We start from the raw sequence: 14072 nt of genomic DNA on the forward strand, positions 1-14072 counted from the left end.
TGTAGGAGGTGGGCGGGGGGGTTTCAAAGTCATATTATGCCCATGCATTATGCAGGATCAGCAGCACCAAGGGGGGGTGCAGGGAGTAGCATTAACAAAGGAAAGGAATGTTAATAGTATGTAGCTGCAGTTACTAAACAACCACGTAGAAAACTAAAGTATAAACTACATAAAAAACTAAAGTATAAACTGCATAGCACCATCAGTATACTTACTATACTCTACAATAAGCTGAGTTACTAACAGCAAGTAATACATTACAATTCTACGTCGTAAAAATTATATAATATGCTTCCATCTAAACTTTATTCTCTTACATCACACGAGCATACACCGTACTATATACTTCTATAGATAAACCCAACATTAAATTATATACTGTATTGCTATAAACCATATAGAGTCTTGATGAGGGAATTCTTCTGGGATGGATGGTGGTGGGAATCCGGTTTTAGGTAAGCATCCGTATGGGTGGCTTTCCTGTAGACAGAGTGGCTCATTGAACCATCAGGTCTCCTTTTGATTAGGACATCCAAAAGGGGTAGCTTGCCATCTTTTTCGACTTCCATGGTGAATCTGATGGCTGGGTGTATGGAATTGATGTGGTCGAGAAATTGGTCAGAGCAGGCCGGCCATGTGGCCAGATGACAAAATTGTCGTCTACGTACCTCTTCCATAAGGTCGGGCGTAGAGTGGCAGTCTGGATGGCGTCCATCTCAAATTTATCCATGAAGATGTTGGCTACAACCGGAGATAGGGGGGAGCCCATTGGGGTGCCCTCAGTTTGCTTGTAGAAAGTTCCATTCCAGGTGAAGTATGTATTGGTTAAGCAGTGTCTATATCATAGAGCCCAATGCATCTCCAACCAGGAACACATTTCCAGTGAACTCAAACACGTACGCCAAGCTCTTAAGGCTAATGGTTACTCCGACTACACAATCTGCAAAGCCATCACTCCAACCATCAAGAAGGATCCTGTTGAGGAGCCTTTCAAGACCATCACCTTACCCTACATTGCTGGGGTCACAAAAAAGATCTCCAAAATCCTGATTAAACACAAGATCCAGGTCCGATTCAACACAGTACATAAAATCCGTGATCTGGTACCGTCTGTAAAAGATGTGGTTCCAGACATACAGTACCCTGGCGTCTACAAACTAAGTTGCCTCTGTGGTAGCAGTTACATTGGGGAAACCAAACGACATGTCTCGGACCGCATCCGTGAACATAAAGCAGACCTGAAACACGGTAGGACAAACACCTCAGCCGTGGCAGAGATCACTGTTACAACTCAGTGGGCTCACATGACATTGACTTCTCCAAGACAGATGTTCTCTGCAAGCCATCTGGCTATCATGAGAGATTAGTTCATGAGGCGATCCACATATACAAACACAGAGACAATTTTAACCGAGAAGATGGATTCTGGCTTAGCAATCATTGGAAGGACGTAATAAACCATTTCGGATCTTAACTGATTGTGTTCACGTTTACGGTGACTTTCAGACCGCGTTCCACTCACTGGCATTGTATTCTCCGCAGGGAATGGATTCTTTGCTCCGCTGCAAGTTTTCCCCCCCACGACTCACCCATTGACACGACGGTCAATGGTACAGTGTATAATAACAAATAGTATAACATTTATATGCTTAATACAATGTACAAAGTAATATATAGTATCGTAATTGTATAGTAAACATATAGCAGTGTGATACACATTAGGGTGGGTAGAATAATACATAGTGTTATATTAAAATGTATAAGGTATAGGGTGGTTTATAGCAATACAGTATGTAATTTAATGTTGGGTTTATCTATGGCAGTATATAGTACGGTGTATGCTCGTGTGATGTAAGAGAATAAAGTTTAGATGGAAGCATATTATATAATTTTTACGACGTAGAATTGTAATGTATTACTTTCTGTTAGTAACTCAGCTTATTGTAGAGTATAGTAAATATACTGATGGTGCTATGCAGTTTATACTTTAGTTTTTTATGTAGTTTATACTTTAGTTTTCTACGTGGTTGTTTAGTAACTGCAGCTACATACTATTAACATTCCTTTCCTTTGTTAATGCTACTCCCTGCACCCCGCTTGGTGCTGCTGATCCTGCATAATGCATGGGCATAATATGACTTTGAAACCCCCCCGCCCACCTCCTACGCATTTCCCATGAATATGCTAAATTCTTCTTCATATGCACATTCGTTTTGTTAAGGCGCTCTTCCACCTCCAACCCAGCTTATATATAAGCTCCTAGCTTGGTAGTGTCTCATTCTTCACCTGAAGACGGCTGCTTGCGTTGTAGCCGAAACGTCGTGAGAATTATTTTATTTTATTATGTTTTATTTTTATTATTTTATTACTTCCCTTCTACGTGACTTTACCGAAAGAACCAAGAAGAAGTTAATAAAAGTAATAATGGAAATAAAATAAAATAATAAATCACGACGTTTCGGAGGCAACACAAGTCTCCATCAGGTGGGACCATCACAGCTAAAATTACTGCATCAAGTGAGAAAAATTCCAAAAGACCAGCCCTTAAATACAAGTTAAGGGGGGAGGGGCTTATCTGAATGTGGTAACCAGGGAATGAAACGTGGGGGTGGTGGACGGGGCTACAAGAGAAATTGGTCAACATCGTGTGCAAGAAAACGGAGCTACAAGAGAAATTGGTCAACGTCGTCATGGGCAAGAAAACAATCGGTGTACCTCGACCTAAACCGATGTTGGTTGAGAATCCAAATACAAAAAAGCAGTACTGTTTAACGCTGGGGATGTCAACACTTGGTAAAGTAGAAAAGTGCCTGTCAAATAAGATGGCACAAATATGTGTAGTTAAATCTTTTTTACATGGTTAATAACATCTTTCCAATGATTACTCAGTTTGTACCCATCATCACGGTTGAAGTTATGTCTATGTTTGTATATCTAGCCTGGCCTGGCACAAGCGCCATGGTGACTTCACAACCACTTAGTGGCAAATGGCAGTTGTTGTGTGTATGTTGCGCGGTGTGCTACGAACCTGACCACGTGAGTTTGATTCCCACTCACGGCCAACACTAGTGACGATTATCTGAACCGATCCTCAGCCTCCCCTATGTCAACTCTGCCTCAAATGAGTACCTAGTGAGGTGTGCAAACATCACCACTTGGGAGACAAAGGTGGCCGGGCGTGGTGCTGGCAACCCACCCCCTCATGTGCTGTGCCGGCCTTCATTTAATGTTCACGTTGGTAGCAGTAGCATAGCGGTAATAGAGTGGTTAGTGCTCTGCCCTACAAACCTGGCGAACCAGTTTTAATTCTAGGTCATGGCCAACATCAGTGACGAATATCTGAACTGTTGCTGGGCCTCCAGGAGGTCAACGTGGCCTTAAATTAGTACCTGGTGCGGGGTGTAAATATCGGCACTCGGCAGATAAAGGTAACTGAGTGTCATGCTGGCCATACTATGCCTTCTTGTGTCATGCCAACCTTAATAGGAACTCACGGACAGCACTTGCCCCAACAGTCCGCAAGGCTATGATGGATATTTGTTTATTTGTTGTTTGTGCATTGACCTGAATGGTGGTGTCTTGGTTCATCGTCTACACTACTATCTTGGCCACCTGAATTAAATTTATAGCCATACACAATATCAATAGCAAGTCGTATGTGAATTTGCCCTGAAATTCCCAAAGATCAACTCAGCCTTTCATCGATTCGTGATGTATTCATGAAACATCATCGCTCGGTCAGATGCATGCTGCTGGGCATGGTATTGATTACATCATCTCCGAGTGTGCCCTGTCAACATTCGTAGGTGCTTGCTAACACTTTTGCCTACATATTTACTTGATGGGTAAAGTGTGCGTGCCACACCAAGGCCCCTGCTTGCCAAAGGAAACTTATTTCATCATCATCACCTGGTAAGAAACTTATCTTTCAGCTTCTCCAGGAACCTCGGACAGCCTCCAGATCTGCTCAAATGAATTTCGGTCTCTGCAGCCACACGTCTTTTTTCGTACGGCTGCTGATGGAGACGCAGAGCAACAACTACAATTTCACATTCAGGTGGTCAAGCCAGATACGCACGTCAAGAGCAGTGGGGTGTTATCACTACGATGTCTCCGTATTTGTGGATCGGGCATTGCGTCGTTATATATTGTACTATCTGTTCTGGGTGACCACAGTTGTACACTGGAGAGTTTTTCATTATTTCATTTATGCATCAGGTAGCCACATCTGCCATGATTTGTGCGGATGCGATTTAGGGTCGAAGATGATCTTTGTGGAAGGTCAAATCTAGGATCTTCTGCGTTGGGTCTTTCACGAGTTGTTTGTTTGCGACTTCTTTTTAACTCCATTCAGCCCTCCAAGCTTGAATTAGCAATGTTTAAGGTTAAACTCATGGGTGAAAAAGGGCTTACGGCGTGACTTCAAGTGATGGACAAGGGATGTTATTAAACTCCTGATTAATCGAAAGGCGACTGTTTTCCTCAATTCGCAAGACTTCCCAGAGGGTTGCAGCAGAGGGTTCTAGTGATACACTGCATTTCAGTGTTCAGTTGGACATTAACAAGTCATGTGTGACTACTTCTGGTCCATACTGGTGCACAGTACTCGGCTACAGAGTACTCAAAGGCCATCGTTGATGTCCGTAGCACTGGTTACTAATGCTCCCCAGCCTGTGTATGCCAGTTTCTGGAAACGATTGAGCCTTGTTTTGCTCTTGGTGGCTACCTTTTTCAGGTGGTTATGGAAGGTTCGCGTACAGTCGGGCTTCACTCCGAGATAGGTTGGAGCGGTGTCGTGTCGCCACACTCCTCCTCTTGATTGTCTAATATGTATTATACTCTTTGGTTCTTTCGGTAAAGTCACTTAGGTATAAAATAAAATAAATTACGACGTTTCGATCGCAACACAAGCGGTCGTCCTCAGGCAGAAAAAATATAATCCAGCAGTGGAACTGCTGAACCAGCGAGAGAGCAGCTACAACAAGGTTATATGTGTGGCGATGGGCAAGCAAGCGGGGTCTGAACTGGAAAGGAATTCCATCCACGGATGTAAGCGCGTCAGTTGTGTTAATGGGGGAGATTAGGGAGAGAGGGATTAGGGAGGGAGATTAGCATGAATGAGCTTCCGTCACCGCATACGAGTATCATACTGGCATATGCGCACAACAGCAGTGTTAATGAGAGCTTAGCACCATGAGAGTGCAATCCAAAGGACATGTGAGCATGAGAGTGCAATCCAAAGGACATGTGAGCATGAGAGTCCAATCCAAAGAACATGTGAGCATGAGAGTGCAATCCAAAGGACATGTGAGAGATCTAAGAGAGAGGCATCGAGAGAGAGTCGGAAATAACAGCTAACATAGGCAGGTAATATATTATATCCTTCAATTTATATTAGGCTAGGATTTAAATACTAGGTAAGCTATGTTTCAGACATACAGAAGATGTCTGGGCAAATATTATTGAATTCAATTTTGAATTTTTAAAATTTAGCGATAAGGCCTCCAATATTAACATGGACAATGTCAAGACCCTGTCTGTTTTTTTAAATCTGTTGACTTAAAGGTGAGTGCTGGAGAAGATGTGGCACCAATGGGACCAGGATTGGTTTCAACTACAGAACTAATCAACAATATACATATTCTTACTTTTTTATGTATTTTGTAATAGGGTGCTGTGCTAAACAGCTTTTTCTGATACACGTAGACGCATGTCCACGAGGAATCTTTAAACTACGGGTAACAGGTGGACAGACCTTAAGAAACAAATAATATCATGGAAATGTAAATTATTGTAGACTAGCAGAAAGGAATGAACACGTATATGGGAGGTGCCATTGTTTGCAAAGGTGTGTATGGGTGTGTTGCGTGTGATGGATAACAGTGACATTGAGTTCAATGGCTTGAATGACAATGGTGGTAACAGAACAGAGTTACTGGATAAGAGAACAGCGGCAGTCTGCTCCACTGGTTCTTAATTGTGGAATTTGATGGATTTTTTATCAAACGTCAATGCATTGTTTTTTCGTTCACCCTGTCACCACATGGTAGCGCTACATTGCTATATTCGAGACATGTGTATTGTATGAACTTCACTGTTTATGTAATCCATGGGTGGTGATGATGATGATACAGTTTGTACCATGGAGGTGCAGCAGTGAAATTAGTTTGTGCATTGGTGCTGTGTAGATTATTGCATCGCAAGACCATAAAAGATGGTGACAGCTTTTGGAGGCCTTCATCCAGAAGTGGATTTATTATGGCAGGTTATGATTATGATGATACAGTCGACTTACCACACGTGTCTTTTTCAGCCACTATGATTCATATTTGATTTTCTTGGTTAGGCCACTTAACGATCTGGCCTGAAGATGCTTGGTGTTTCATCAAGTAAAATGTATCGAAAACGCAACATTTTGGTTGTAATAATTGTTCTTCAGCTTATCGGCGACGTGTAGTGATAATTTGAGCATTAAATGTGGGTACACATGGCAAGTTAATATGTTTGTCTGCAGGGTGGAGGAGAGTTTCGTTTGGCCACATCATTACGTGGGCAAACCCCTCAAAAAAGTAATTTATGAATCGCAGTCTTTATAGCTAAGCTTTATATATCCATAGCTGTCAAAATAGTTATAATTGGTGATAAAATTCCCCAAAAGTTATACACTGCTTAATCAACAATCCTGACTATGCTGTATCCTTTTTGAAGGCAAGCTCTAAGAAGAAGTCCCGGTGAAGAGTGACGGTGATCGTCTGCTACGGCCTCCACCGTCTACATCGCTGTGCTCACAAATGCAGCACCCCGCCGCTGAGGTCCAAGAGATAAACTCGGAGCCACGTGAACACCGTCTGCTGCATTTTAGAGGCTTGATATAAATGTGCTGACTCGTCTGATTGATGGCAATAATAAGAATAGACGTATTGTCGGGATTTTGTTTGGGCACTAAAAATGAAATGTTTAATCTGTCATATTGTTGGGCAGCCCTTGTCGCCATTGGTGTTTCCCGGTTGTGATTTGTTTAAAAAAGGCTAACGCCACACCGGCTTCACAGTATTTTTGTCTCATCAGAAGTGTAAGGTCCCCTTTAACCAAAGAGGCCCTACCCCCGTGCAAAAGAAGTTCAACATACATACAAAGGCACTGGGTAAACCGATGTTATATCAAGGAGCAATCTGTGAACACCATGGACTCAATGTAATTTTATTTGGGGGATTAACAAATCCTGAATGTTACTGGGACCAGGATGCTGAATTACAAATGCACATTTTGCCATTTGAATTAAGTTAGATATTTGATTTGTCACTGTGGGTATCAAATAATTAAGTTGTAAATGTAATTTGTATCGATGTTTGAGGCAGCAGTAATTTCTTTAAGAATAACTGGGAAATATTCTGGCCCTTATATATAAGCACATAGAGGATGTCATGAATCTTTGGGCATGATAGTGCAAGCAATTTGGACATTGGAAATCATTGTAGACAGAATCGGACAAAGGAGGATGGGATGACTGGGTTGTTTAGGGAGGGCAGGTTACGCACATGGGCTTGAGTATGGCACTAAGAGTCCGCACGCTTATGAGAAGCTCTGAAGCCAGATGGTGGATACCAATACCAGTGGAACAGACATTGAAGATTGTGTGTTCACTGTGCAGCAGTTTCAGAATCTGGTGGAAGTGATGGCTGTGTGGTGGCATTGACGAAATTGGCCATAATGATCACTGGAGTCTGATCTTTTAATAATCTCTTATCCAAGGAACCCTCACACTCTAAGTAGTATCTTGCAAATGGATGTTTGGACAATTTCTGTTTTAATGAATATTGATTCAGTAAATGTGTTTGACTTTAAATAACACGAATATACCCAAGTATGCAGTTTAATTGCCTGTCACCATGAAATGTACATATTTGTCTAAATAATGTTTAGCCAGGAAAGTGTCACTGAATCACTGAGGTGTTAATGATCAGGATGCACTGCTTGGGACTTTGAGCCAATTTTTTAATGAATAACAATTAGTACATTTGATGTTTCCGCCATTATTATTGCAAATTGCTATCCTGGAGGTGCCGTGTTTCACAGACATGATCAGCAGTAGCTTCACAGGAGGGGTCATTGCTTTGTGTAATACCAAATTGAGTAATTTTGCAGCCATATTAAAAGTTGCACCGTGATGATGACACAGTACCCAAACTCTTTTCCCAATTACGTTATCGGTTCTTCGACATCCACTGCGAAGCAGACGGTGCATTATCTACGGTTAATACACACCTGCAGTAATAACCAGGGCGGCCGACTAAGTTTGAACCGTGAACCCCCTGCAACAAGCGGTGAATGTGCTCCTACTATGACTCCTGGGCTATTGCAACCGCTATTATTTTCATCTGGTAGCCATGGCCCAGCTGTGGGAAATAAGATAGCCGATGTCACATTCCCACAGTGGGACTCCTTTTTACATATCCTGGGAAGATTATTACGTGCTGACTTTAGCCCCCAGCCAGGATTTGAGATGGCAACCTTCCAAGTATGAGTTGAGCTCCCTGTCGCAGTGCTGTCCCAACCTGATGGGGGATGGCACTAGAATACGTAAAATAGTTGAGCATTCTAGTTGCTGTGCTGTCTTCTGCTGACCTCATATCCTTGGTAGGAGGAAACCCATCAGGAAGTGAATGGTTAATTTCAGCTGCACAGTCCTGTTATATACCTGAACGTATTTACAGTCTACGACCACAGACGTGGAGTGTTACAATCAGCTTTAGTGCAGGAGCCAGATTGATTGTTGCATGACAGGACCGTGAGGGATGGTGACAGCTTTGGGGATACTTTCATCCAACAGTAGATAGACCATGGCTGATAGCCTGGACCGTACAGTGAACACTTAGTGTGGATGGATGCTGGGAGCCATGGCTGCGTGATTATGGGCTTATCGAGATGCACGTATATCCAGCGGTGTGGTAGCGGTGTGCTGGATTACATCGAGGTGATTCCTGTCATAAGCCAGTACAGCAAGTAGGTCGCTGATATCTACAGAGTTTATCATTTGTTTACTCCCACATGCTGTTTTATTTGCAAGCTCCGGTTTATGTCCAATATATATTAGGATACAAATTGTCAGGTTAGAGTTTGTAAAAAGCAATGTCTCATTTCACATCATGAGATCAACTCCGGTAATTTAGTATTATATGTTTTATGTTATATGCTGTGAACTAAAAAAAATTGGAAAATCCTAAATATCCAGAGAAGCCTGAAAAAAAACGGATTTCATACTGACGGATTTGGAGAAAATGCCTGGCTCCGAGTGTGTTTTACTTGTCTTCAAAGTGAAAAGATAATTAGTGAGGAAAGTGATTTCCTAGTGATAATGATACACATTTATATAGTGCCATGAAAGTGTTAGAGGCACTCAGCCGGGCATTAGTTATTAGTTATTTTCCAAACGCAAGTTAACTTGTTGGTTTAGAGTTTGTGTTTCATGCTCGCAAGGGCAGACGTTAATTGCTCGGCAGGTTGCAGAAGCTCCCAACTGAGTGAGTTCCAGCTGAGCAGCTCTGGAACGCTGTTGAGCACGATCTGTGATATGCAGGGTTTTTTTATCGTTTTAGTACTTGGAAGGGTGGGCGACAGGGACTTGGAATGCAATCGGAAGCAGTGTGGAGATAGCCAGGCATCCCCAGTCGAGGAGACCAAACCACTCGGCTCAAGAAGAAGCAACACAAGGTGTGAGTGATTTGCAGGAGGCCATTGATCTCATTGTTGATGGACCAAGTGCATTGTGTTTCAAGGGGACCATGTTGAAAAAAAATAACACGACTTCATCCAAGGCATTCAAGTTTATATTTTTATGGACTTTTTGATGCTCCCTCCTCAAACTGTCAACAATTGCGACTGAGATATCTTAACGTGGAAGGGCTGACTTTTCAATTGGTTAAGTGTGAATAACGGAGGAACTCCCTTTTGTTATATTTTATATTGGGGCGACTTTGCGGGCACTGTGTGCAGCTCTTTACGGTGCTGCTATTTCGTGACGGTTATTTTTTAAGAGATCCCACCCTCTAGTATTCACCACGTCGCATTGCGGCTCTTGAAATATCGAGGTTTTTTACCTAATTTGAAAAAAAAATTGCCATTGTTATTTTAGGTTGCCGACCCCTGGTCTGAGATGTTGAGTTTTGCACAATTATTCACAAGCAGTGTGTGATTATATTATTTGAAGCGTTTTAGTCTACAATTAATTGACCAAACATCTAAGCAGGGTCTTCTTGTCACACAGTGAGGTTTAAAGAGAAAATGTATTGAGGGTCTCTGCCATCACCTCCCTTGAAAAGCGAATTGCGAATCTTGAGGCTCAACCCTAGTTAAATGTCATTGGCAAAGCAATAGACATTTTCAGATGACATTGTGAGACTTCAAATTACTATTGTGTTTACAGAATGTTGCACTGAAGCCACTAATCTTAAATGATTTTCCCCAGGGCCTCAGAGCTGTGTTTACCTTTTTAAATTTAACTCCGAGGCTTTCGCGACCAATATTATTCATTATAAAGTTTGTTTTCAGTTAGCGTAAATATAAATGTGTCGTTAGCCCACCACCACCCGACACAACCATTTAGTAAGGTTTGTGATGGTAACAAAATGTGCCAAACAGTTAGTAGTTCAGCACACCGGTGGATTGGAGAGTAAACCCACAACATTTACAATTGGAGTACGACGTTTCAATGTTAATTACAACCAGCCTCATCAAGCGATTTGCCAGAAACGTCACAGTACTCAAATTGTTAATGTTGTGTTTCAGTTTAATTTATTTGGTATTGCCCTGTGAGCCATTCGGCTCTTGAATCGAGTGCAACCGCAACAAACAAAAACATGAATAAGAAACATCTTAAAGTGACAAACATAAAAATCCAGGAAAAAACAGCAAAGACTTCTGGAAAAAGCACCGTATATCAATGCTGTGTGCAAAAATCCCAGTGGGATGCAAGTCAAACAATAACAACCATAAGACAATTTAGATTAAAGTTATCAGTCTAACTCTGTACCGCAACAAACAAATATGGCTAAACCAAAACTTTTCGAAATCAAAATAAAGCAATGTAAGATTGATCATAGGTACTGTTATTGAAATTTTACAATAAACGATATACATAACATGTACTACCAAACTCTGCAGCCACAGCTGGCTGCATGAGTCACTCCATAACAGCAGGAGTATCAGTAGGAGTATAAAAAAATGTCAATGCAACAGAACCGGTGTGCTGAACTAGTAAATAATTGGCACGTTTTGTTCACGTAATAATCGTTACTTATTGGCTGTGCCGGGTGGTGGTGGGTTTCGCGATAAATTTATGTTTACGTGATACAACTCAAAACAACCCTTTATTGTGAACACCTTTTCTTTAGTGTGAGTGCTCTGCCCTGAATTTCTTGACAGTGTTCACAACGACACTGAAAATGGTGGCTGAGAATCTTGACACGCAGTGGTTAAGATCAATTCCAAGATCTCAGTGCCTGCTGCTCAAAGGAGCGGTTGTGCACTTTGGCAGCCACGCCAGGAGGCGGCTTCTCTCGACGACGCGGACCACTATTAACTTCCCACAACCTTTCATGAGCCCCAGAGCTTGATGTTTTTCCTCTATAAACCAGACTCAATGATCAGGCTCCACCACTAATTCTGAGCTTTTTTTTGCTTATTTCCATTCCGAAACCAATAGCTGCTTTGTCAAAGATCGAGGTAAAGTAGAGGATAAAGCAGAGGCAAGATCGGAGTGTGCTCATTTATTGCTTTTACTTCCCAGTTGGATATTGTTTTTCTGTGGAATGAAAAGGGGCACGGCATGTTTGACATCAATTTCACTGCTTCCTATAAAATATGGATAATTTTCATGAACACTGTGATTCATACTCTTTGTTTTTTTGGGTAAAGTCACGTAGGTATAAAATAAAATAAAACACGACGTTTCGTGCGCAACACAAGCGTCCATCATCAGGTGAAAAAGCATGGTCTGCTGCTGAGGCAGACTGTTTTAAAAGGTTTGAAAATGGGCGTAGCTCAAGGGTTAGAAAGAAGTGGCCGGGCTAGTGATGTTAATGTGAGAATTTAGCATGTTACTGTAAGATAGGAGAGCGGCCTCCTCGACGAGGGAGTGCAACCCAACGGGTATAATCCGAAGGGCCTGTGAGTATCAGAGTGCAATGCAACGGACATGTGAGCATGAGAGATCTAAGAGAGAGGCATAGAGAGAGAGACAGAGAGTCTAAATAACAGCTGACAATATGCAGGTTGGATGGAAACATAACAGTCAGTTAAGACTTTACCTGGTTAATAACGTCCTTCCAATGATTGCTCAGTTTGTACCCATCCTCTCGGTTAAAGTTGTATGTGTATATATATATCTGGATGGCTTCATGAACAAATCTCTGAAGGTAGCCGGTAGGTTTGCAGAGTATCTCCGTCTTGGAAAAATCAATTTCGTGTGAGCCCACAGCGTTAAAACAATTATCGGCAACGGCAGAGGTATTGGTCTTACCGTGTTTCAGATCTACCTTGTGTTCACGGACGCGGTCCGACACATGTCGTTTCGTTTTCCCAATGTAACTGCAGCTCACGAGTTGCTTCAATGTCTTCATCGCTTTGTTTTGCACCTTCCTCTTAAGTTAGACACACATATTGAGATTCAACTTTACCAATTTCAGCTTCAAAAGGGAAAGGACTGATTAATCATTTGTGCCCAATTGCTCTTTGGTATAATCTATTTCTAATCCCCATCACAATTGCACACCAACTCTGATAATTACCAGAGGCTAATCGCCGTCATTACAGTGCTTTATATGTTGTACACAGCGCAGTCTTCTTGGTCTACCTTGCAATTGTGCCAGCGAACTCATTCACTGCTACAATTGAAGTGGAACGCCACGGCCGCGGTGCTCCCCGGAGGAAACTCCCTCAACTGCTTCACCATGCACACCACACACAGCTGGGTCTGGCCCTGATAAATGCCTCTCAACATCAGACCTTCAGGAGAGCATGATGACAATACATGAAGACACAATGAGGTTATACCATTTGCCATGAAACACTGCTTAGGTCGCCATAGTGGGGTCGGGGACACGACCATTACCAGATGTCCAGGACAAACACTGCCTCTCCCTGCCACGGCAGCCTGTGCAGGTGATCCTGTAGCTGCTCTCACTTCAAACAGTCCGCTCATTCATAATCAACGTTTTTGGGTCATATCTGCGAGACTTGGTTGAGATTGGAGTGCATTAGATAGACAGTTCTTGCAGCACCCCAGAGTAGTTCAGTGCAGGGTGAAAGTGGAGAATCTTTCAATGGCAGTGACTTTTGCACGCCCTGAAAATAAGTGGCTTTGTGTCAATAAAATCGCTAAACGTATTTGGAGGAGTGGCTTCCATTTGGCTGGAAAAGGTTACGCACCAGTTCTTCCAGTCGCGGGTTGCTAATGCAATCTAGGAGAGAACTGAAGTCTTAAGTTCCACCGATCTGTGCCGTGGAAAAACAACGGTGGGAGTGTGTATGTGCTGAGTAATTGTAGGAGTGAATGTGTGTTACACATGTCGATGGGGGAACGAATTTTGTTTGCAAGCCACGTGAAAAAGCCGTGGCTGCTGCCATCTACCATCTCAACCACATCGTCAGAATGACAGGGAAATACTCGAAGCCTTGCGCCACAACTGCTAAATGTTACTTAGAAATAATAGCGATGGGTGGACTCAAATAGGTACGGTTTATTTATCTGAGGGGCAGAGGTCCGTTAGCTTTGCCAAGGGCACTGCCATCTTATACATACGGCCACAGTGGTGCGGTGGCCTACCGAGCCGTGCTAGTGGCGAATCACCCAACAGAAATCCATGGAGAAATAGCTGTGGGGGGGGGGACGTCCTGTGGTGACGGGCGAGCAACAAAGTAGCAGATATGTGGATAAACTGCGATCTGCAGCCCTGCACACAGACTGCTCAGGCCATCGGGTCGTCTTTTGCCAGACATAAGTAGCGATGGGACTCGGCAGCCCCCCCCCCCCCCCCCCAAGGGACTGAGTAGCCTATTCAGGATCATGCTGCGCA

At 42.7% G+C, this 14072-nt stretch overlaps 1 protein-coding gene across 5 annotated transcripts in view; it reads left to right on the forward strand.

The window, feature by feature from the left end:
* The window catches only part of PPP1R21 (protein phosphatase 1 regulatory subunit 21), a 124628-nt gene extending 112679 nt beyond the window's left edge, over positions 1–11949 (forward strand). For 4 of the 5 annotated variants that reach the window (XM_078864672.1, XM_078864668.1, XM_078864671.1 and 1 more), the window contains one exon: positions 6709–11949. In XM_078864672.1, coding sequence (XP_078720798.1) covers positions 6709–6735 — 27 coding nt within the window. In that variant the 3' untranslated portion in view covers positions 6736–11949. The remainder of the gene's footprint in view (positions 1–6708) is intronic. The other variant, XM_078864670.1, reaches the window with a different exon arrangement.
* The last annotated feature ends 2123 nt before the right edge of the window (positions 11950–14072 follow it).

The sequence above is a fragment of the Lampetra fluviatilis genome, chromosome 18 (assembly GCF_964198595.1).
Source record: "Lampetra fluviatilis chromosome 18, kcLamFluv1.1, whole genome shotgun sequence".
In the NCBI taxonomy this organism is placed as follows: Eukaryota; Metazoa; Chordata; class Hyperoartia; order Petromyzontiformes; family Petromyzontidae; genus Lampetra; species Lampetra fluviatilis.